Source organism: Scatophagus argus, chromosome 6, assembly GCF_020382885.2.
Source record: "Scatophagus argus isolate fScaArg1 chromosome 6, fScaArg1.pri, whole genome shotgun sequence".
Lineage (NCBI taxonomy): Eukaryota > Metazoa > Chordata > Actinopteri > Scatophagidae > Scatophagus > Scatophagus argus.
Genome location: NC_058498.1, coordinates 19,085,993 through 19,105,973, shown reverse-complemented (window position 1 = coordinate 19,105,973; position 19,981 = coordinate 19,085,993). Strand labels below are relative to the sequence as shown.

General features: G+C 39.8%; 4 protein-coding genes across 5 annotated transcripts; 3 read left to right on the top strand and 1 right to left on the bottom strand.

Annotated features, from left to right (window-relative positions):
- The first annotated feature begins 167 nt into the window (after nucleotides 1–167).
- On the top strand, nucleotides 168–7,573 carry pak2b (p21 protein (Cdc42/Rac)-activated kinase 2b). Of its 2 annotated transcripts, none has more exons than XM_046392254.1 (15): nucleotides 168–511; nucleotides 1,349–1,725; nucleotides 1,840–1,946; nucleotides 2,087–2,237; nucleotides 2,562–2,593; nucleotides 2,690–2,803; nucleotides 2,889–3,021; nucleotides 3,129–3,192; nucleotides 3,785–3,833; nucleotides 4,314–4,426; nucleotides 4,542–4,659; nucleotides 4,746–4,845; nucleotides 4,942–5,138; nucleotides 6,229–6,366; nucleotides 6,492–7,573. In XM_046392254.1, the coding sequence occupies exons 2-15, from the start codon at nucleotides 1,536–1,538 to the stop codon at nucleotides 6,576–6,578; spliced, it is 1,593 nt and encodes a 530-aa protein (XP_046248210.1). In that variant the 5' UTR covers nucleotides 168–511; nucleotides 1,349–1,535; the 3' UTR covers nucleotides 6,579–7,573. The 2 variants fall into 2 exon arrangements, with proteins under 2 accessions (XP_046248210.1, XP_046248209.1); XM_046392253.1 differs by having other exon boundaries at nucleotides 168–565.
- A 271-nt stretch (nucleotides 7,574–7,844) lies between these two features.
- On the top strand, nucleotides 7,845–9,925 carry rpp21 (ribonuclease P 21 subunit). Its single transcript, XM_046391967.1, has 5 exons — nucleotides 7,845–8,039; nucleotides 8,176–8,276; nucleotides 8,734–8,816; nucleotides 8,967–9,101; nucleotides 9,323–9,925. Exons 1-5 carry the CDS (start codon nucleotides 7,845–7,847, stop codon nucleotides 9,424–9,426), a joined length of 618 nt encoding a protein of 205 aa, XP_046247923.1. The 3' UTR covers nucleotides 9,427–9,925.
- aqp12 (aquaporin 12) lies at nucleotides 9,678–11,410 on the bottom strand. Its single transcript, XM_046391494.1, has 3 exons — nucleotides 10,730–11,410; nucleotides 10,130–10,246; nucleotides 9,678–10,050 (listed from the first exon to the last, which is right to left on the bottom strand). The coding sequence occupies exons 1-3, from the start codon at nucleotides 11,322–11,324 to the stop codon at nucleotides 9,923–9,925; spliced, it is 840 nt and encodes a 279-aa protein (XP_046247450.1). The 5' UTR covers nucleotides 11,325–11,410; the 3' UTR covers nucleotides 9,678–9,922.
- A 2,385-nt stretch (nucleotides 11,411–13,795) lies between these two features.
- On the top strand, nucleotides 13,796–19,887 carry LOC124060474 (UDP-N-acetylglucosamine/UDP-glucose/GDP-mannose transporter-like). Its single transcript, XM_046391493.1, has 12 exons — nucleotides 13,796–14,151; nucleotides 14,429–14,462; nucleotides 14,566–14,652; nucleotides 14,737–14,804; nucleotides 14,931–15,002; nucleotides 15,146–15,214; nucleotides 15,469–15,571; nucleotides 16,257–16,349; nucleotides 16,962–17,029; nucleotides 17,231–17,309; nucleotides 17,397–17,479; nucleotides 18,491–19,887. Exons 1-12 carry the CDS (start codon nucleotides 14,042–14,044, stop codon nucleotides 18,585–18,587), a joined length of 963 nt encoding a protein of 320 aa, XP_046247449.1. The 5' UTR covers nucleotides 13,796–14,041; the 3' UTR covers nucleotides 18,588–19,887.
- The last annotated feature ends 94 nt before the right edge of the window (nucleotides 19,888–19,981 follow it).

The following is a 19,981-nucleotide window of genomic DNA, read 5'->3' as shown; positions in this document are numbered from 1 at the left end:
GTATCAATCAGGCTCCTGTTCACATATTATAAAGACTGAACTACATTACCTAAAATGCTTTTCGATCTAATTCAACATCTGACTTCCAGTTTTCGAAGTTTCAACATATTTCCAGATTCTAGTTTTCCCAGTGGTCAAAAACGCCTTTAGTGCCCACAGTATTAGCAGTACAGTATGGCACAGAGGCTGTAATCTTCGGATTCAGATAGCAGAAACTTCACACACCATACCATTCATTTGAAACATTTATTGAATAGGCTAGGGCTGGGTCAGCAGTTCCGCTTCCCCTTCGCCATAGCGGAATTATCCAAGGGCCGAAAAGATAGAAGAAAAGTTGCATTGTAAATAGTTGTCGTCACGTTTTTACTAAGTTATTTGTACGCGTCGCGCACCATCAAGGACCCATGTAACAGAGGGACTACTTTTGATCAGATTCACGAACGCTTTCCAGACCGTCGAGGTTCGTCCGGGAGTCAAGTTCTATTCAAGTTTAACTGGTGTGGAACCTCCGGTGAGCTCTGCTGCTCCTGCGTCGTCTTCGTTAGCCTGTGCATAAAGCATACTGGTACTGGATAGTTTGCTACTTTGCATCGTTTGTGGTGTTGTCTAAGTCACCCCCTGGCAATGTTAATTTCTCTGGGGAAAACCATAAGTTCGGTTGGCAGACTTGTTGGTGTTAGTTGGCTAAAAGCTTGGCACGGATCTCACAGGATTTCAAATGTTAGTGTAGCTTGTCATGCTAACGTTAGCTTCGAGCTAGCACACTTGTTGGCCAAGTAGTTAATGCTAACGTTAGCTTGCTAGCCGCCCCTGTTGTTGTTCAGTTTGAAGGGCATTTTTGGTAGATAGAAATGCTATTATGTGGGGAAAATAATGGGTCGAAGCTAGATATATTGACATCCTGTGTCTTAGCCCGAAGAAATTAAGTGTCTGCATTTTGCTTCTGTATCCACTGCGGGACAAGCAACTGGCATTACTCGTTTATGGTCTCCTTTGATAGTGTTCTTAAGATTCTACACGGGGCACAAAGAAGAACCTGCTTTGTTGAAAATGTTCTTAAAACTTTCGAGACCAGTGCTAAGATTTTAGAGGATGTGCATGTTTGCCTAAATAAGCTATAGTCAGTGTTTTCGTTCCGCTGACACTTTAAGTTAACTTTAAATGTAACAGCATGCGTTCTCACCCCCAACAATACTCCTGTACACTCATCAGCTTCAATCACGATGTCATTAAACTGTATGACAATAGAGCGTAGATTGCTGATTATTAGTTGCCACCTATGGCTGTATTTGTAAGCTCATTACTCTATATTATGGCCTAATGAATGTCTGGTTGGTTTTCCTCCCAGGTGCTACTCAGTGCTTCCCTTCTGCTGTCATTTTTGGGCACGTCGTCCTGTAGCGCATGAGCACACCTGTGCTTTGTGTTGGTGTGAGCGCTGCCTCGCATTCTCTCTGTTTGCCACCCTGTCCATCCTCACCCACTGTGCTCCCGAAGCCCTCTTACCCCAGTCAGGCTCTCAGTGACTTATAGCGATGTGTGATAACGGAGACCCCGAGGATAAACCCCCTGCCCCTCCGGTCAGGATGAGTAGTACCATCTTCAGCACCGGATCTGGCAAAGACTCCCTCTCTGCCAACCACAGCTCAAAGCCACTGCCTTCTGTGCCAGAGGAGAGAAAACCTCGCAACAAGATCATCTCAATCTTCTCTGGTGCTGAAAAAGGTGAGATGAAAAGTTTGGGAGGAAAAATATTTAACTTTAAACTCATTCTTCTGTTTGTGAACACTTGTGAAGTGTCGTCCTGTGGAATTTGATTGAAGTTTTGGTTTCTGTCAGGTGGTAGGAAGAAAGACCGAGACAAAGAACGACCTGAAATCTCACCACCTTCAGATTTTGAGCACACCATACATGTTGGGTTTGATGCTGTCACAGGGGAGTTCACTGTGAGTCTTCACTGGTTGCTCATTCTCACATGTTTATTTTGTTTCTTCCTCTAATCCCTGATTTTTGACTCAACTCAAATACACATTTACATCACATCTTAGTTTGCACCAGTTTGGCAACATATCTTTATCCTACACAGGGTATGCCAGAGCAATGGGCTCGACTACTCCAGACCTCAAACATCACCAAGTCAGAGCAGAAGAAAAACCCACAGGCTGTGCTCGACGTTCTAAAGTTTTATGACTCTACAGGCAATGGTCGTCAGAAGTACCTCAGCTTCTCATCTTCGGGTGAGAGTCTAAGTTGATTTAAGAATGTTTGATTTTGTGCAGGACATTATGAAGTTATATTCACCACCATGTTTGCAGGTACAAGTTAATTATTTCCCAAAATTTTTCTCTTGTCTTCCAGTCGATACATTTTTTTCTTTCTTGTAAAGAGGAATTTAATCAATATCATTTCATGTGAAACACTGAGTGACCAGAGTTACAGAGAGCAAAACAGTATGATGTGTCAGCCTTGAACCCTTTGAGAGCACCTTGTTCAATCTGTGTAAACAGGTACTTAAAAAACATCTTGTTTCTAAAACATTTTGTTTGTTTTTTCATTGACAGAAAAAGACGCATTCACCCCAGGGCCTCAGTCTGTAAGTATTACAAGGCTGTTGAAAAAACCTGCTGTTTTATTTGTAATGTGTTTTGTCTTGTAAAGACTAACAGCTTTTTCTTTCACTCTAAACTAGCCTGTCAAGAAAGGCACTGAACCCTCTTCTCCAAATATTAAAAACATTGATGATGATGACGATGATGAAGCTCCTCCTCCTGTTGTGGCACCAAGACCAGAACATACAAAGAGTGTAAGTCTCCTGTTTTAAGTAGGCTTGACAGCTTAATGACTGTTTATGTTTACTTATTTTGTCTGTCTTATGTTTTGTTGTGCAGGTATATACTCGCTCTGTTATTGACCCCATCCCTGCTCCAACTCCATGTGTAGACGGAGATGTTGCCTCCAAAGCTGCAGACAGACAGAAAAGGAAGGGCAAGATGTCTGATGAGGAGATCATGGACAAACTGAGTAAATTATTAATAAATCATTAGTCTCACAAATCCATTGTCACAACAATACAGCAGTTTTAATTCAGCCTGTTCCCTTTACATATGTCATTGTCACGTGGCTTACAGGAACCATAGTCAGTATTGGAGATCCCAAGAAGAAGTACACCCGATATGAAAAAATTGGTCAGGGGTGAGTACAGATTCTGTGTTAAGATTTCCATTTTTATGTGTACTCTGTGATGTTGCATTTATAATAATAATAATAATGGACCCTTCAGTTTCTCTTCAACTGAATCTGCTTATTTTTTGTATTGGTATTAAAATTTTTTTATGTGTACCCATTTTGTGCTCAGACCTAAATGATATGAACTGATTTTTGCTTTACCAGAACAGATCAGATGGATGCCAGTTAGCACTGGGAGTGTTTTACTCATGATTATTCTATACTGATTGTATGCAACCTTGAAAAACAACGGAAAATGGAATTTTTGAATTATATCTTAATTATATCTTAATTGGACAAAAACTCTGGGTTAACAGAGATTTGTGGGGCCAATTTTGGGTCATGTCAGTGATGTGAAGCCAGAAACTTTAGTGGGACTCTACTATCCTATGAGAAAGATGTTACTGGATCTCTAGTAGAGGTATTGTTCTCATGTTCCTGTGTATGTCATGTGTAAATATATAATATCATAATATCATGTCACAACTCTGTTACATATGAGCAGATTTGTTTTTAAAATGTGCTTTGAAGTAAACTTCTCATCTCCTCCTTCTTATAGGGCATCAGGAACAGTATTCACAGCCATCGATGTCGCCACGGGACAGGAGGTAAAGAGTGACTGAGTAATGAATGAGGAAACAATAAAAAGACTAACATGGGACACAGCAGAGTAAAGTAGTGGTGCTCATGTAATAAAAACTGACACACAAGTTAATAGTTTACAACTCTGTTTTCTGTAAGAAGTATAGCTTCAGAGTGAGATGGTGAAACTTCTTCTGAACTCCACATGTGACAATTCTTGCATATAGTAACACCAAACTGTACTGTACCAGTAGTACAAGTAAAACCAGACTGAAAAAGGTTGTATCAGCAAAACTTATGAATAAGGTTGTGTTTTATTGCATGTGATTTCAACTTTTGATTTGTGAGTGGACAAATATGTTGTTTGTTCTTACAAAAGCTATACAGTCTCACTACTTAACATACTTACACAGCCACAACAAAGAAGAAGAGAAGGAATTTCTGTACCAACATGATCCCTAGAGAAATTTGACAAATTTTCTGGTCTCTCACACTACCCTTTCCAGGTCGCCATTAAACAGATCAACCTACAAAAGCAGCCTAAGAAGGAGCTGATCATCAATGAGATTCTAGTGATGAAGGAGTTAAAGAATCCCAACATTGTCAACTTTTTAGATAGGTGAGATTGAAAGTAAACTTGCAGCCTGACTGCTACAGAACATCTAATGATGATTGCAACAAATCCAACAGTGTTCACAAAAGCGTGACGTTGTGTATTTGTGTGTGTATGTCAGTTTCCTGATGGGGGAGGAGCTGTTTGTGGTGATGGAGTATCTGGCCGGTGGCTCACTGACAGATGTGGTTACAGAGACCTGTATGGATGAAGCCCAGATCGCTGCTGTCTGCAGAGAGGTACATTGCTGTCTTTACAGCCAGGAGCATTTGAAATCAAATCCAAGTTTAACCCTCAAAAACGTACTCTGTTTCCATATCTGCAGTGTTTACAAGCATTGGATTTCCTGCACGCAAACCAGGTCATTCACAGAGACATCAAAAGCGACAATGTGTTACTCGGGATGGATGGCTCTGTCAAGCTGAGTAAGGACTGTTTTGATGTTGTCTGATGTTATCAACTTGTTATGTCACATCCTTTCACTCTGACTGTGTGTTTACTCTTCTTCATCTTCTCCAAAGCCGATTTTGGCTTCTGTGCCCAGATCACTCCAGAGCAGAGCAAACGCAGCACCATGGTAGGCACACCTTACTGGATGGCTCCTGAGGTGGTGACCAGAAAAGCTTATGGGCCCAAAGTAGACATTTGGTCACTTGGTATTATGGCCATTGAGATGGTTGAAGGAGAGCCTCCCTACCTGAATGAGAACCCACTACGAGTGAGTGAAAACTCTTTAAACTTTCTTGGTTGTTTATCTGTCCTCAATTAATTTGTCGTCTTATTGGCACATTGTTTATCTCCAGTTTGAAACTTGGTACAGTACTGTATGCTCTGTACAGTGAACAGATTCATTTAACAAAATCAGGTTCACTTAAAAACAAGGTTAAAGGCACAGCTTACTGTAATAAACATCTTGATTTTAAGTCAAAAATCTAAAATGGTTATTAGTTGGATCAGTGATTTTTATGTCAGACTTAAGCATAGTTGCTGGACAACTGCAGTCCTATAACTGTCAACACAAAAGCAGGACAAATGTTCACAAGCCTCATGAAAGTTCGTCCTGCTCTTCACACTCACTGACAACAGCATTCAAGGAAATAAACCAGGCAACGAACAGTTTACTTGTGGTTAGCTGACGTTGTCAAGACACAGATATTTCTGGCCGGTGTCTAGTTTGCTACTCCTGTTGCTGAATTGGCTGTATGTTTATACTTACAAGAATAAGACCGATAATCAACGTTGATTTACAGATCACCGTCGTGTTTGCTGTAAACATGTATAAAGCTAGTACCAGGATGTGTGGAATAAATATTATAATATCATAAATTGTTTTATATACATACTACAAGTGGTTTTTTGTACATTACATGCATGTAAGTGTGTCAGTATTCAGTGTATACAGACTGCTTAGTGTTATATTTGACAATGATGATGGACGATATACAAATCAGTAGTCTCACCTCATTTCAAAGTCAACACACTGCTCTTCACATGTCCACACCACATGTTATGAACCTCAGCTCTTCTGTGTGAACACACTTGAATTCTGATAAGAAAATCCTCAATCAGCACTTCATTATCAGCTTTTGTAGACCACCAGTGACACTTTGTTTTATGGTGTCGTGAAGTCAAGGGAGTCAAAGGAAAGGACTTTATGGAGGCTGTGTGAATACACGGTGAAACTGGTGCATTAAACACTGATCAGACTTTAACTGAAACTTCTCACCTTACCAGTTTGCCTTGATTCAATTGCTGCAAGCAAGTTATTTTGCAGCTATTGATGTTTCCCTTTCTTTTGTTTTGAACAGGCATTATACCTGATTGCCACAAACGGCACACCCGAGCTTCAGAATCCAGAAAAGCTTTCTCCAGTCTTCAGAGACTTCCTCAACCGTTGCTTGGAAATGGATGTAGAAAAAAGAGGCGGAGGCAAAGAGTTGCTGCAGGTTAAAAATGCTTCCTGTTGTTCGGGTTTTTTAAATTGATTTTCTCCTGTGTTTTAATGAAATTAGCACTTGAATGACTGTTTTTTTTTTCTTTCCCGTCCTTCTCTCTGTTGATCGGTGTGCAGCATCCGTTCCTGAAGCTGGCAAAGCCCCTCTCCAGTCTCACACCTCTCATCCTGGCAGCCAAGGAGGCCATGAAGGGCAATCGCTAGCTTAGGAAAAGAGCTACCCTGCCTTCCCATGCTGTGCACAGATATGTGCCAACCATTTAGATTTCGTGCCAGACAATAGGCTGAGAGTGACTTGCCACACTTGATGCACCAGCCTTATAAGCCCTGACAAACCTCACTGTGAAGAAGACCAAAAATATAGAGCACAACTCCACCGCTGTCCATATGAACTCTATTCTCACACAAACGTCAGAAGACAAGTCAAACTAAAGTGCTTAGTTTCAGAGTCGGGCATAGTTGTTTTGTACCACAAATCTCCTGGTGACAAGTTAGGGCTGGGCTTGTATTTAACTTGGAATGAAGAAGATGCCTAGTTCTATTAGTTTTTTTAATCAGCTGCCTTAAACAAATGAAAATGTTGCCTAATGTATTGTTGATTGTGTCAATGTTTCTCTTCCAATGATTTTTACTACCTTTGTAAGTTACCTTTTCAGCTTGTCAGTGTCTTAGGTATTTTGATACTTGAATTTGTCCCCCTTCTTGTTATATAGTGGGTCTCGGTGAACACTCTTGCTATTTCCACATTGACTCGTCTTTTATGGACATTTTCTCTCACCGGTTTTTATAGGAAACATTTCAGACCTTTTGTCATCATGAACATGTGCTGTGATTGTGTCGTTCTTTGACTGCCACATCTGACAGACCTACTGTACCAGTTCTTCCCTGTATCATTACTCTCCTGATACCAGAGGTGCACCTTACAGGCAAATTTAAATGTTAGATTGACAGGGTTTATACTTTCTTCTTTATTGTTATTAAAATTTGTATGTCGACCTCTGTCCTTTGTGTTCTTCTGGACTAAAGAAATGCGCTTTTCCCATGTGTATATTGTGTACTTAATAATTAGTTTTTAAAAAGTGTCAATTTCATAATGGTTAGGCATGGTAAAATTTGTTGACTGTTTCTTTTTCACCTTTGAACGACTAACAACCTTATCTCCATGCTCAAATAAATGCAGTTGTTTGTGCTTTTGTGAATTGGGTGTGAAAGTGATTGGGGTGAAGTAATATCACATGTTTTTTTTTTTTCACACAGGATGAAATAAACATGACCTTTAATAGAGACGCAATTTAAAGCTAATAACATGCAATCTATGTGATATAAAGTGGAAGTGTTGGGTTGTGGCTTCTCTAGAGGCAGTGCAGAGAAAAGATTAGGTCGACGAAGCTTGAGGTGTTTTAGTATTATGTTTACTAAAAAAAAATAATAATATGTTGGATTGCTGAAACTTTAAAAGTTTTAGCAAAAATGTTTTTAACCAATGTGAGCTTATCGTACGCTTTTATTTTGGAGTTTTTATCCGGAAGTGAAACCCTGGTCTTTGGTCTTCTGCAGCTGACTAGTAGAAGTAGCTGCTGCTCTGTTTTTTTTTTACCTCTTCATGTGATAGCTGCCCAAATGAAAGACAAAGACGCTTATCAAAGACTAAATTATCTTTACCAGGTAGGAAATAACGAATTGGTTAAAAGCCTATCGCTGTCATGCTGCCACCGGCAGCAGTCACGTGGCTAAAACGTTAGCTTACTTGCTAACAAATTTGCAGTGTTAACTTTACTTCGCCGGTTTTATCTCTCTACAGGCTGCACATTGTGTTTTATCTCAAAACTCAGAAAATGTGGAGCTGGCGCGTTTCTATTGCTTCACACAGAGGACCATTGCAAGACGTTTAGTTCTTAGACAGTAAGTAAAGCCTTGTCTCAGCATTATCTTATCTAGCTTTGGTTCGCTTAATGTTGGTTTTAATTTGAAGGTTGAATTACGGCAAACTCAGCGATTTCTGTCAGTTCGGGGTGACGAGGTATTGAGCGTTACGCTGTTGTTTGTTTGTTTTTCAGTGTTGCATAGGGTTTCATATTTATGCTACCATTAATGTAAACAAACCCATTGGAACATTAACTTTATTTTCCATGGATCACAATTGACAACAATTTTAAAGTTTGTTTTAAGAGACCTAAACTGACAATGAATTAAACTTAATAACAAATATTGTTTGTGTAGCTCAAGCATGATATATCATATTCAAATGAGTCTTAGTACCTCATTGTTGTCTAAAAACACATTAATGAGCCGCCGTTTCTTGTTTACAATGAACCTGCGTGATCGTCATCTATTAATTGTTCATTTAATTCTATGGCAGAGATCCATCAGTCAAGAGAACATTATGCAAGAAGTGCTGCTCACTGCTCATCCCTGGAGTAACTGCTACAACAAGGCAGCGGAGTAAGTTTTCATTAGTTATTATTCTTATTATTCTTAGTAACCCTCCAGTTACCTTCCCGTGTTACCTTGCATCACATTTTTAACAGTTCAGTTATGTGTTTAATCTCATCGGACACACTCACTTTCTTTTTGTTGACTTTGTCTCATTAGGAAAAAACAGCAAAACTCGCTTTACTGTTGTGAGGTGCCTCAGCTGCGGGCAAAGCAAGACGTTACTGAATGATCCAGCTTATTGTTTGTGGGTAGACCGCCCCGAGGCTCAGATGGAGCAACAACAGCAGCCAGGTGAGAAACATCAGCTCAGCAATATACACCAGCCTCACAGAGGATGGTTTCCATAAGCATAAACATCAGGTACACTTCGCTTGCCTCAGACAGTTAGGAATTGTGTAAGTTAGCTACCAGATACTTTTCAAAATAAGTAGAGACTACAGATTTCTGAACTCAGCAAATTAGTGGCTTGAAACAGACAAATGCACTGACCATTTTTATGTGTTCTTTCTCAGCGACAGATCCAGGCCCTTCTCTTAAGAATCAACTAAAAGACAAAGAGCCTGATGGATCAGTGTCTTCCAAACCGAGTGCTGCCCAGAGCACTGCCAGTCTGTAAGAGCAGTTCCCCTCTTCTCACTGTGAAATATGAAGGACTGGTAGTTGTCCCATTTTTGTTGAGATGAGGAGGTATAGATTACCTAAATGCCTGTGTTTAAGTCATTTATTGATTCAGCAAGTTTTTGAGCTCTGTGAGATCAGTTTGTGTGAAGTCAGTCTGTTTGTGTCAGTGTCTTCTTTGATGCCACCAGCAGATGGCCAATGTGTTGTGTTCTTCACATGCTGCATGTTAATGAAGAAATGTCAGTGAAAGTGCTACACTTTTTTTTTTTCTCCAAAAGGGAAAACTTGTTGATACTAATGTGTTTAATGCAAAGAACAGGAATGGAATTTTTTATTAATTTGCCATCAATTTTTTTTAAGCTTAACATTTTTACATTTTCTGTGCTGGCATGTGACTGTTACTCGAGGTCAAAATCTCTTGGCCGTTAAACATTTGTTGTCAGATATTCCCCTAAAATATTGATTCAAAGAAAATAAAAAAGTGGTTTCTTTTACATTTTCTTCTTTTCTCCTTTGTCCCCCTTTGGTACTCTGAAACGTGTCTTCTGAAAATATAGTAGATTCTTGGAAAAAATCCTTGGAATGTGGCCCATGTATAGAACAAGAGCCAGAGTCATGCCTAGAAACAGACATTCATTATGTTCAGGTTAAAGCAGCTGACAAGGGATATACATGTATCTCATCAAGATGTGATTTACCTGTGAAAGAGCTCAACCAGTAGACTAGTGCATATTCCATGAAGGTAAATCCAGGACAGTGGAAGGTGAGGCCATAGGCTAAGGCTGGGTTGATGTAAGCTGAAGTGTAGCCTTTGGCTGCACAGAAACAAATGAGCATGTTAATGTTGGTGGAGGAAGGCACTTAAGTCTGTTTATAGCCCTTGAAGCAGAGGGCCACGTGCATGACTGATACCAAAGTGGAATCCCTGGAATTCATAATGTTGTGTGCGCTGTGTACAAGCAAGTGTATTAACGCTGTCAGATACTTTTTCTTATCACATACAAGTTTATAAAAGCACAAATGGAGTATGTATGTAGGCTAGGGGCTGCAGACTACTGAGGCTTTGTAGAGGCACACCAGAGGATCTCTGAACCATTACAGAGTGACTGCTGCACTGATATCGCAGTGGGGTCTCATATGTTTCATTATGTGTTATTTGGAAAAGTTTTCAAATAAAATTGTACAATTTTTTTATGCAAATTGATCTCAAATTTGTGAACACAAGCTTTCTTACTAAGAGCGTATTTCGAAACTTTTTTTGGATGACAACAGAGAAGACATGAGCACCTAAAACTTACCAGTATGGGACAGGAAAGTAAGGAGGACAGCAACGAGGGGCACCCGGATCAAAGTGGTTCTGTGTTGCAGATTTAGATGGACTAGATGAAAGATGAGTGCACAAACACACTCAGTGAAAAATCCCTGGAGCACAGAAACCAGCAGAGATGTGCTGCACTCTCTGGCCATCAGGTTTTTGATCATGTGCATGTCTGTCAGCTCCAGACTCCAGTAATATGCAGCTACAAGCAGTGCAAGTTGGGCTCCAAGAAACTGGGCTGCTGCAGTAATTATAGTATGCAAGGTCGTGGCCTCCAGCTGCAGGAACTTCAGCACAACCAGGGTGGGATTCCCTGATGCGCCACTACAGATCACACCATGCATTAGCAGCACCACAAACAGAATGGTTACAGTCACATCAGGGCCCAGGCCTCCAGCCCACTCACCTACTTCCACAATGGTCTGAACCTCCAGCCAACATGCCACCAGCATGAAAGAAGATGCAAACTCTAAAATGAAACTAAACCGTGGCCATTTTTTAAGGAGTGTCTGAATTGAGGCTGCAAAGATCACAGCAGCCAGGAAGTATCCGAGGGACGCGTTCAATCCAGACATGGCTCAGATCAGGTGTTCCCTGCTTTTTCTTGTCCAAAAGAAGTGAACGAGGGCCCAACTCAACAACTCCGCTTTCTGTTTGGCAACGTGGCACATGCAGAGACACATTTCTTATCAGAGACACGTCATGTTTTTTACCCCACAACCACCTGCCAAAATACACATGGGCCTTTGCAAGGTCAGGTCAGGAAGTTGGCTTTCATTCAGAGGTCATACATAATTAGATCTTCAATATGTTATAACATATAATGTAAAGTATTTTTTCCAAAGGACTAAAGAGTTAAAGAGTAATAGTTACAGTATAGTAATAGTAAAAATTTTGGAGATGGTCATCCACTTTAATGATCAAGAGTTGCTGCAGATTGCACTGCAGTAGTTGCTTCAACTGGAATATAAAAGGTGCCAGTACTCTGAACCAGCAGCGATATGCATGTGGCTTCTGTCTTAGATAACATATTCCGGTACACGTTAGTTGTCAGAGTCCACACTGCTCGGTTACTCTCACTGCACCTCCATCCTCCTTTAATATGTCTGTAATGATTTTAAAAATTGCTGCTTTCTCATCTGCAGAAGAGACAGCCGTCAATGCCTAACACATCATAGGGGGAATTATGTGGGACAGCAGGACCATCAGGTCCGTGCAGGCCTACAGACAGAGAAGAGGAGGGGCATGGTCTATTATAACCCAACACTAAGCGGGTTTTTAGCTATTAAGTGGAGTTGTGACTAGTGTAGAGAATTGGATCTTAGCATTGATCCCTGAATGGAAAGTTCCAAGAAATATTTTGAAATATTTGATTTTTAAGAGATATCAGCTAATGCTTCATTATTTTCTCTCAGTTTCATTTCGGTTTTCAAACTAAGGACCTGGCCCCCCTGGAGGAGCATAGGGCCACTGAAGGGAGGATCTTTTTATTATTTATTGCTTCTTCTTTCATTGTTAATGATTGATAAAAAAAAAAAAAAATCTTGGCGTGGAGGATATGAAGTTTTTTCAGCTTGCGAGGAGGGCATGCCAGAAACAGTTTAATGCACTGCATTAAACCAATATGGCACCTGTGTGGAAAATTGTTGAAAGAAGACACACATACAGTACATTAAGCCCTTTCTATCTCCAGCCCAGATACCATCCCAAAGCCTCAGCCTCAAAGCCTGTTTTAACAGGACTTTTCATGGAGACATTTTGAATTGTCCCAAGAGAAAGCAGAAGTGAAAATGACTGAGTCCCATTTAGCTGCTTTGGTGTCAGAGTCCTGGTATTGTAAATGCTGGCTCACTGCCACACCTTCGTGGTCTAACAAGACCTATTGCTCCTGCTGGCCGTTGGTGAGTTACCAAGTCTCCCCCTTTCTGTCCTCTTTGCAGCTCATGTTCTGGTTTTTCTGTGCACAAAGGCAACCAGCTCCCAATACTAATGATTGGACTACATTCAATACTATAATACTAATACTACAATACTACATAAGGCACTGCCTATACTATTCTTCACTTGCCTGTCTTATCTTTAATAAGATAATTAAAGATAAGACATGAAATGCCTTTATTGGACACCTGAGGGGAATTCCAGGTGCTGCAACAGCACAAGGACAGAAATAAGTACCAATAAATAGGGAAAAGTAAAAAAAAAAAAAAAAAAAAGCAATTAAACTCACAATTGCAAACTTATTATTTATTTTTATTTAGTTATTATTACAAACTCAGAATGCCTATGAACAGTACTGTAGTTTAAGTCATAGTGCTGCATTTTCTTAAGTGACATAGTGGTGTGATCAATAGCTGCACAGTATCATATATGTCACAGATATAGTACAGTATAACATTATAACAGTGTTTGATATAAAAACACAAGGTGAAATGCAGTAATATCAACATAACACATAATACAGTACAGCAATATGGCATATAATATACAAGATAAAGTAAAAAAGTTAAGTACGAGCAGAATATAATAAAGAATAAACGTATCATCATAGAACATAAGTGAGGACAGTACCGTGGGAGGCCAGGAAATGTAGTTCATTAACTGAGTTTATAGCAGCGTGGCCCAATGTGGGTCCTGGCAGGCCAAAGCTGTTTGTAGTGAAAAAATAACGAATTTTAAAAAAAAGCTGTTTATACTGTTTAAAATGTAGATATATTAGGGTCATGAATTATTCATTATTTTGTCATAATCTGAGCACTGCAGCGTGAAGAAAGTTTGAGAACCACTGGTTTCCATAACGTTAAATTATCGACATATTTACAACCTACAGTCCAAAAGCAGCCCAAACAACCCACTGCAACCCTTAAATAATTTATAATATTACCACCTACCATATTTACCACCTACTTGTGATTTCACTATATAAATCACATTTTAGGGATTAAAAACCAAGAAGCGCTGTTGTGGTCAGTAAAGCTGAGCTGTGGAAACGTAACATCTTTAACCAGCTCCTGCTTTCACTCCCCACGTAAACTCATACATGCGCCACAGCTTTTCATATGTGACTCCCGTTAGCTAGCCAAGCCGGTAAAAGAAACTGCGCGTTGTCATTACTGTCACTGAGAGTAAGTGATGTTCAGATTTGAGGCGGAAGTTGTGGAACGTCTACGTCCCCCGATTGCGTGCGTGCGCGTGTGTGTCTCTCTGTGTGTGTGTGTGTGTAGCGGCTAGTGAGCCTGTGAAGTGATGGCAGGGGAAGAGTCGACTCTCAGAGAGGAATGAGAACTTGTTGGGGATGGCGGACAAACCTCCGTCATTGATTTTGAAGCTATTTGCGGCTGCATTTTACGGTCTGAGCTCGTTCCTAATCGTCGTGGTGAACAAAAGCGTCCTCACTAACTACAGGTAACAATTTTGGTAACGTCGGTTTCTGTTGTAACGTTGAAAAGCTACCATGCTAGCTAACCTAGCAACTTGGAGGAGCTCATTAGCTAGCGGTAACTTTTGGCTTGCGAGCGTATCCATAGACTGAACCAGAAAAGCTTGAGTTGCGGTATTGTAGGAAACTAACCAGCGTTATATTTTAACACAGCAGTGTGAAGTGTGAAGTTAGCTGCAGTGTGTGTGTATGGGTGTGTGTCTGTTCAGTGGGACTCACGGGGATTTAACTCTGCTGTTCCAGGTTCCCCTCTTCGATATGTGTCGGAATTGGACAAGTAAGTTGAATGCTTTTCTCTCCTTGTGCAACGCTTTTACAAACACACACTACTCCCTGAAAGCATCAGAGTCTAAGTCATTTTCTGTTGAATGTGTGTGCAGATGTTGGCCACGGTGGTTGTGCTGTGGGTGGGCAAGGCTGCGAGGGTGATCACCTTCCCAGACTGTGATGAGAGCATACCTCGGAAGGTGAGAGAGCCAATTCATATCTCTTAAAGGATTACTTTGTTGTTCTCACATTATTCTCATATGTATATTTACTTTGTTTTACAGACGTTTCCTCTACCTCTCCTTTATGTGGGAAATCAAATCACTGGTCTGTTTGGAACCAAAAGGCTGAAGTAAGTCCTCATATTTGTCCAGGCTTGACTGGTTAAACTGAAGTTTGTTTAGTGTCATCATGAGATCATTGGGCATGGCTGTCGATGTTTGGCCAAGTTAAAGCAATCAATGTCATGTTCCCCCAGTTTGCCGATGTTTACTGTCCTCAGGAGGTTCTCCATCTTATTCACAATGATGGCTGAGGGACTTCTGCTCAAGTAAGATTGTGCTTAAATGTTTTTTTTTTTTTACTCAGTGAGATGCCAAACTTTTCTCTTTGTAGTGTAATGGTGGATTTCATTGACAGCTCAAAGCAGCCAGATTGAATTTCATGCCTCTACTGTCCTTTGACCTTTTGCAGGAAGAAATTCTCCAGGCCAGTCCAACTGACAGTATTTACAATGATCCTTGGGGCGTTTATAGCCGCCAGGTAAATTCTACTATGTCCAGGTGTCCCAGCTTGTTACCAAACCAGAATTATCTGCAGTACAAAGGGTTGTCCAGTCCTGATATATGTCCTCACTTAACTTATATTGTTTTCATAGTCATTAGACACGTGTTGTATATCTGTAGCTAGAGGAGCTTGTCCCAAAGAGAGTATGCCCACAGTTAAATTATTAGTGACACAACACTTATTTACTTCCTCGACATCCTTCTTTCATTTTCTCTCACTTCTGTTCATAGTGCTGACTTATCCTTTGACCTGCAAGGCTATGTGTTTATTCTTCTCAATGATGTGCTGACTGCAGCCAACGGAGCCTACGTAAAACAAAAATTAGATGCAAAGGTATGTGGCAGCCCCAGTGTGATGAATACTTACATTGTTAGGCTTGAGCTTTTTTTGGCATTGAACTGTTGCTGTTGAACTTAGAGAACCTGTCCTTCAGCAGCCGGCTTAAAGGAACTCAGTGTACATAAGCACCATTTTTGATTTATTTATTTATTTTTTATTTTTTTGCTTCACGTTGAGTTGGTATAATTATTACTGTTTAAATCTGAGAAAATATCATTTGTGTGTAAAGGTTATGCTGTTTTACTGTTTTTACTGATTTCTTGCAGGATTTTTCACAGTCACATTAATTACTGTTGAGTCAGATGTGTCTCGGAGCTTGTTTTAGTCATTTTTTGTTATGTCACATGAGCAGACTGCTTAGCTCTCATGTTACAGCAGAGGCAGAACTGGTTCCAGAATTAGTCTGTGATGCCTGTAGAGCACCAGCTGCTAACACTGAGGAAGACCGAGTGGTGTGCGTGTGTGTGTGTTTGAGAACATGAAAGATGGAACCAAACTAAATGGATTCAGTCAAATGCAGAGAAGTTCAAGTAGTGCCTTGCCCTGACCATGCATGACAAATGCTGTTCAGCGAGGAATGCATTGAAGGACTTGAGACTAACTCTTCGGGTTCTGACTCTGCTTCTTTTTCATGTTCCTGTTGCTCGTTGCCCATCTGTTTCTATGTTTTTTCTCACAGGAGCTGGGGAAATATGGACTGTTGTATTATAATGCATTATTTATGATCATTCCCACTATACTGTTGGCTCATGTGACTGGAGATATGCAGAAGGTGAGCAGTTCCTTCAATCAAACCTCAAACATCTTTATTTATAGAAGATTTTTCTCATTAATTTGTAAGCATGGTTAGACCATCAAGTTTTTGCCCTTAGGTTACGGTTGAAAGGTTTAAGTGAGGTTGAAGTGAGCGCGCATACGTGTGAGCATGGGTGTGGGCAGTAAATATGAGCTGCCTGTTGGTTGCTGAGTTTGGCAGAGACATTCTGGTTTGCCCAGCTGGGGCCCAGCTGCCAGAAAGTCACAAAGCAGCTATTATGCACCTAGTAGAGTTATTACAGCAGCGCCTACGACATCTCTTGACTGAATAACCGCAGTAGAGTAACAGACTACTACCTTTGGAAACTCAGTGTTGCATTAGTAAGTGTGTAGCTGTTAGTTGTGTCATTGCCCTCATTTCCTTAACATGTGACCCAACAACTCTACAGTGCTTAGTTAGTCTTTATTTAATTTCTTCAACTGAATGCCAGGCCAGTCACTTCCTTAATGAGCGACTTAAATGTCTTCTTTTACTAAACTGCCTTTCTATAGAGCTTTTCTCCTGTACTTTTATGTGTGTTCCACTGGTACAGCTATGTTGTTTCTTATGCTGTGCTTCTCTCCTCAGGCAGTGGAATATGATGGTTGGTCAGATGTATTTTTCCTCAGTCAGTTCGTCCTCTCTTGCATCATGGGGTAAGAATACAGGCCAAGGCTTATGTGTGGCACATGTGCATGCACAAGCAGGCAGAATTGGGTTTTGTGCCAGAATTAAACATCTTGACTGAAATCTAGCTTTTAGGCAATGGCTTGAAGCTCATAATCACTCTTTGTGTGCTATGGTGCAATAACAAGCCCCGAGTCATTTGTAATATGTTCCAACATGTTATTTTGCAGGTTTGTTCTGATGTATTCCACTGTGCTTTGTACACAGTACAACTCTGCATTAACAACTACGATTGTGGGCTGTATAAAGGTAAGATGCAAGATTTGTGTGAAGTAATAGTTAAATGCACTTAAACAGAAAACTCTTACCTTAATGAATATTTTCTCCCTTTTGCAGAATGTCTTGGTGACATACATTGGAATGGTGTTCAGTGGAGACTACATTTTCTCTTGGACTAACTTCATAGGATTGAATATCAGGTATGAAAAAAATGGTTTATTTTCTAATGCATGCTCAAGTGTCTTGTTATCTTTATTTATTTAGTTTTTCAATCACTTGCCTCATATTGTTTTGTGGCCCCGTGCACATGTTTTCCTCCAACACAAATTTTCACTTATTTGGAAGTTGAGCACATGCATTGTTCATTGTATGGTCACACAACAGATTGTGACAGTTACATTGAAACATGGAAAATGTCGCTCTGTTCGTTCACATCACTTCGGCCTGAATTAAATATCTCTATCTATATTGTTCAGAACATTCATTGTTCCCAGGTGATAAACCCTAATTTCCTGACTAATCTCCTGACGTTTCCTCCAACATCGCCATGAAGATCACATGTGTGGTTTAATGAGTAAAAATGTCACAACTATGGGTTGTATCACCAAAAATATTTAGTATGGACATTCATGTCATCCTCAGGGTGAATTGCAGTAACTTTGTTGACCCTCTGAGTTTGCATCTAGCACCATCATCTGGTCAAAATTTTAATTTGTCCATTAATTTCTATAATGACCAAATCCATGTAAAACTAATGACTTTCCCAGCAACTCCAGCTCATTGTGAGAAAGAAACTCAAAGCTGGGTAAAATCACTTATGGCAGAAAGAACTGGAGACTTCAGAACCCAAATCATCTTGGGCTCTTATGAACTTTCTGAACCAATCAAAACTGAGCCTTATATTTTAATTTTATTTGTTTATCTTTTTTTAACATTTGTTTGTGTTGAACAATAGAAAAAGTCAGTGCTGACGCAGATGTCTCTGATATCAGTGTGCCGATCAACTGCCAGAATTTCTAAGAGCATGTTGGACCATGTTGGGAAATATTACTAATTTTATTACTGACAGCGTGCTGCAACATGTTTGCCTTTACGATGACTGACAGTAATAACTGTGGGATTTTCAAGTCTCACTTTGTTTTTTGTGTTTTTCTTGATTTGGTGTTCTTGCTCGAGCGTATACTTGAACATGGTTTCTGTCCTTGTTACAGTATCGCAGGCAGCCTGGTGTACTCCTACATCACTCTCACAGAGGAGCAGTCCAACAAAGCAAGTGAAAGTGCCAAACTGGACAAGGTGGTTGTATGACAGAGACACTGGATTTTATTATTTTTTTGTTGATGAACAGGAAAACTCTATTTTTGGTACTTTACTATTTCTATTTATGGAGTATTTTAACAGCAAAGGTCCGAATGGAAACGATGTTCTGACAACTTCCTTTGTCTGTTGTGGAAATGTTGCCATGGTTTCAAATCTGCCAGAGGGATTGTGGGTTGGTTTTTAGATGGTGTCTTCTTTTTAAATATTTCTATTTTGATACTTTACATGTAAGTATTGAGAAGAAGGGAAACATGGAACCAGTATTATTTATATCACAGTGTTTCCTGACATTTAGACAAAGTGAACGTTTAAAATTAGATAATCGGATGAAGTAACGTTTCCTGAACACAGGAGTAAACAGCTGGAATGATCATTGGTTTTAAGGTGTGTGTGTACTCATGAATCCTGGGAACAGTAAGTAATGATTATTTTAAAGGCACAATCCTTATTCTTATTGACATTTTTGGTTTGTTGTTTACAAGGAATGTAACATAAGATGCGTTTTAAGCACAGTAAGACGCACTGACACTCTTTATCTGTTGTTTTGGTTATTTTATACATTTCTTTTAATTTTTTGTGCGCACACTGTTAAAAGCTTGTTACAGATGAACAGTATTGGCATGATTTAACCTCATCCTTCAAACAACCAAAGGGGACTGGGCAGTGGGCTGCCAGATCCCATCAAGGATTGTGGCTTTAAATAATGATGCTGCCTCTTTTAGGGAAATAATTAAAGATTACAGTTTACATGTTGCTCCCTCAGTATTACTAAATGGTTGTTGTGTATTCTCCCAGGCTGTAACTGGTTCTCTCTATGCAGAATTAACTTATGGTTTGTTATTTGTAGAGAGGGATCCATTTGTTCTTTATTCTTGATACGATGTTATCGCACTTTTTACTGAGGTAGCACCTGCAAAAAGGGTGAAACTGAATTGCCTCATCTCCTGTTACATACATTGTTGACATTGAGATTATTATGCTTTCCTGAAATCTTCCTTTCAGGTTTTTTTTAAGTATTACAAGAGAAACACAGTTTTCTACACCTTAACAGTCAGGTACGTGTGTTTTTTTTTTTTGGGGGGGGGGGTTGTTTGTTTTGTTTTTTGTTTTTTTTTTTTGCATTTTTATCTACATCATTTTATATTTATTCCTTTTTTAGACTAATATTCATTTTGTAGGTGGTGTGTGCATTGTTGATGCTGATTTCATCTCAAAAACAGTGACCATTGACTTGTAGCAATGATCTATTTTTAAACAATAATATTAAAAAAAAAAAACAACCCTCTGACATGATGTAGTCCTCAGATTGTGTTGTTCAGGTTACAGATCAAGCCATCTCAACATCTGTCAGTTTGTTTACAGAGAATAGACTGCAGTGCTCA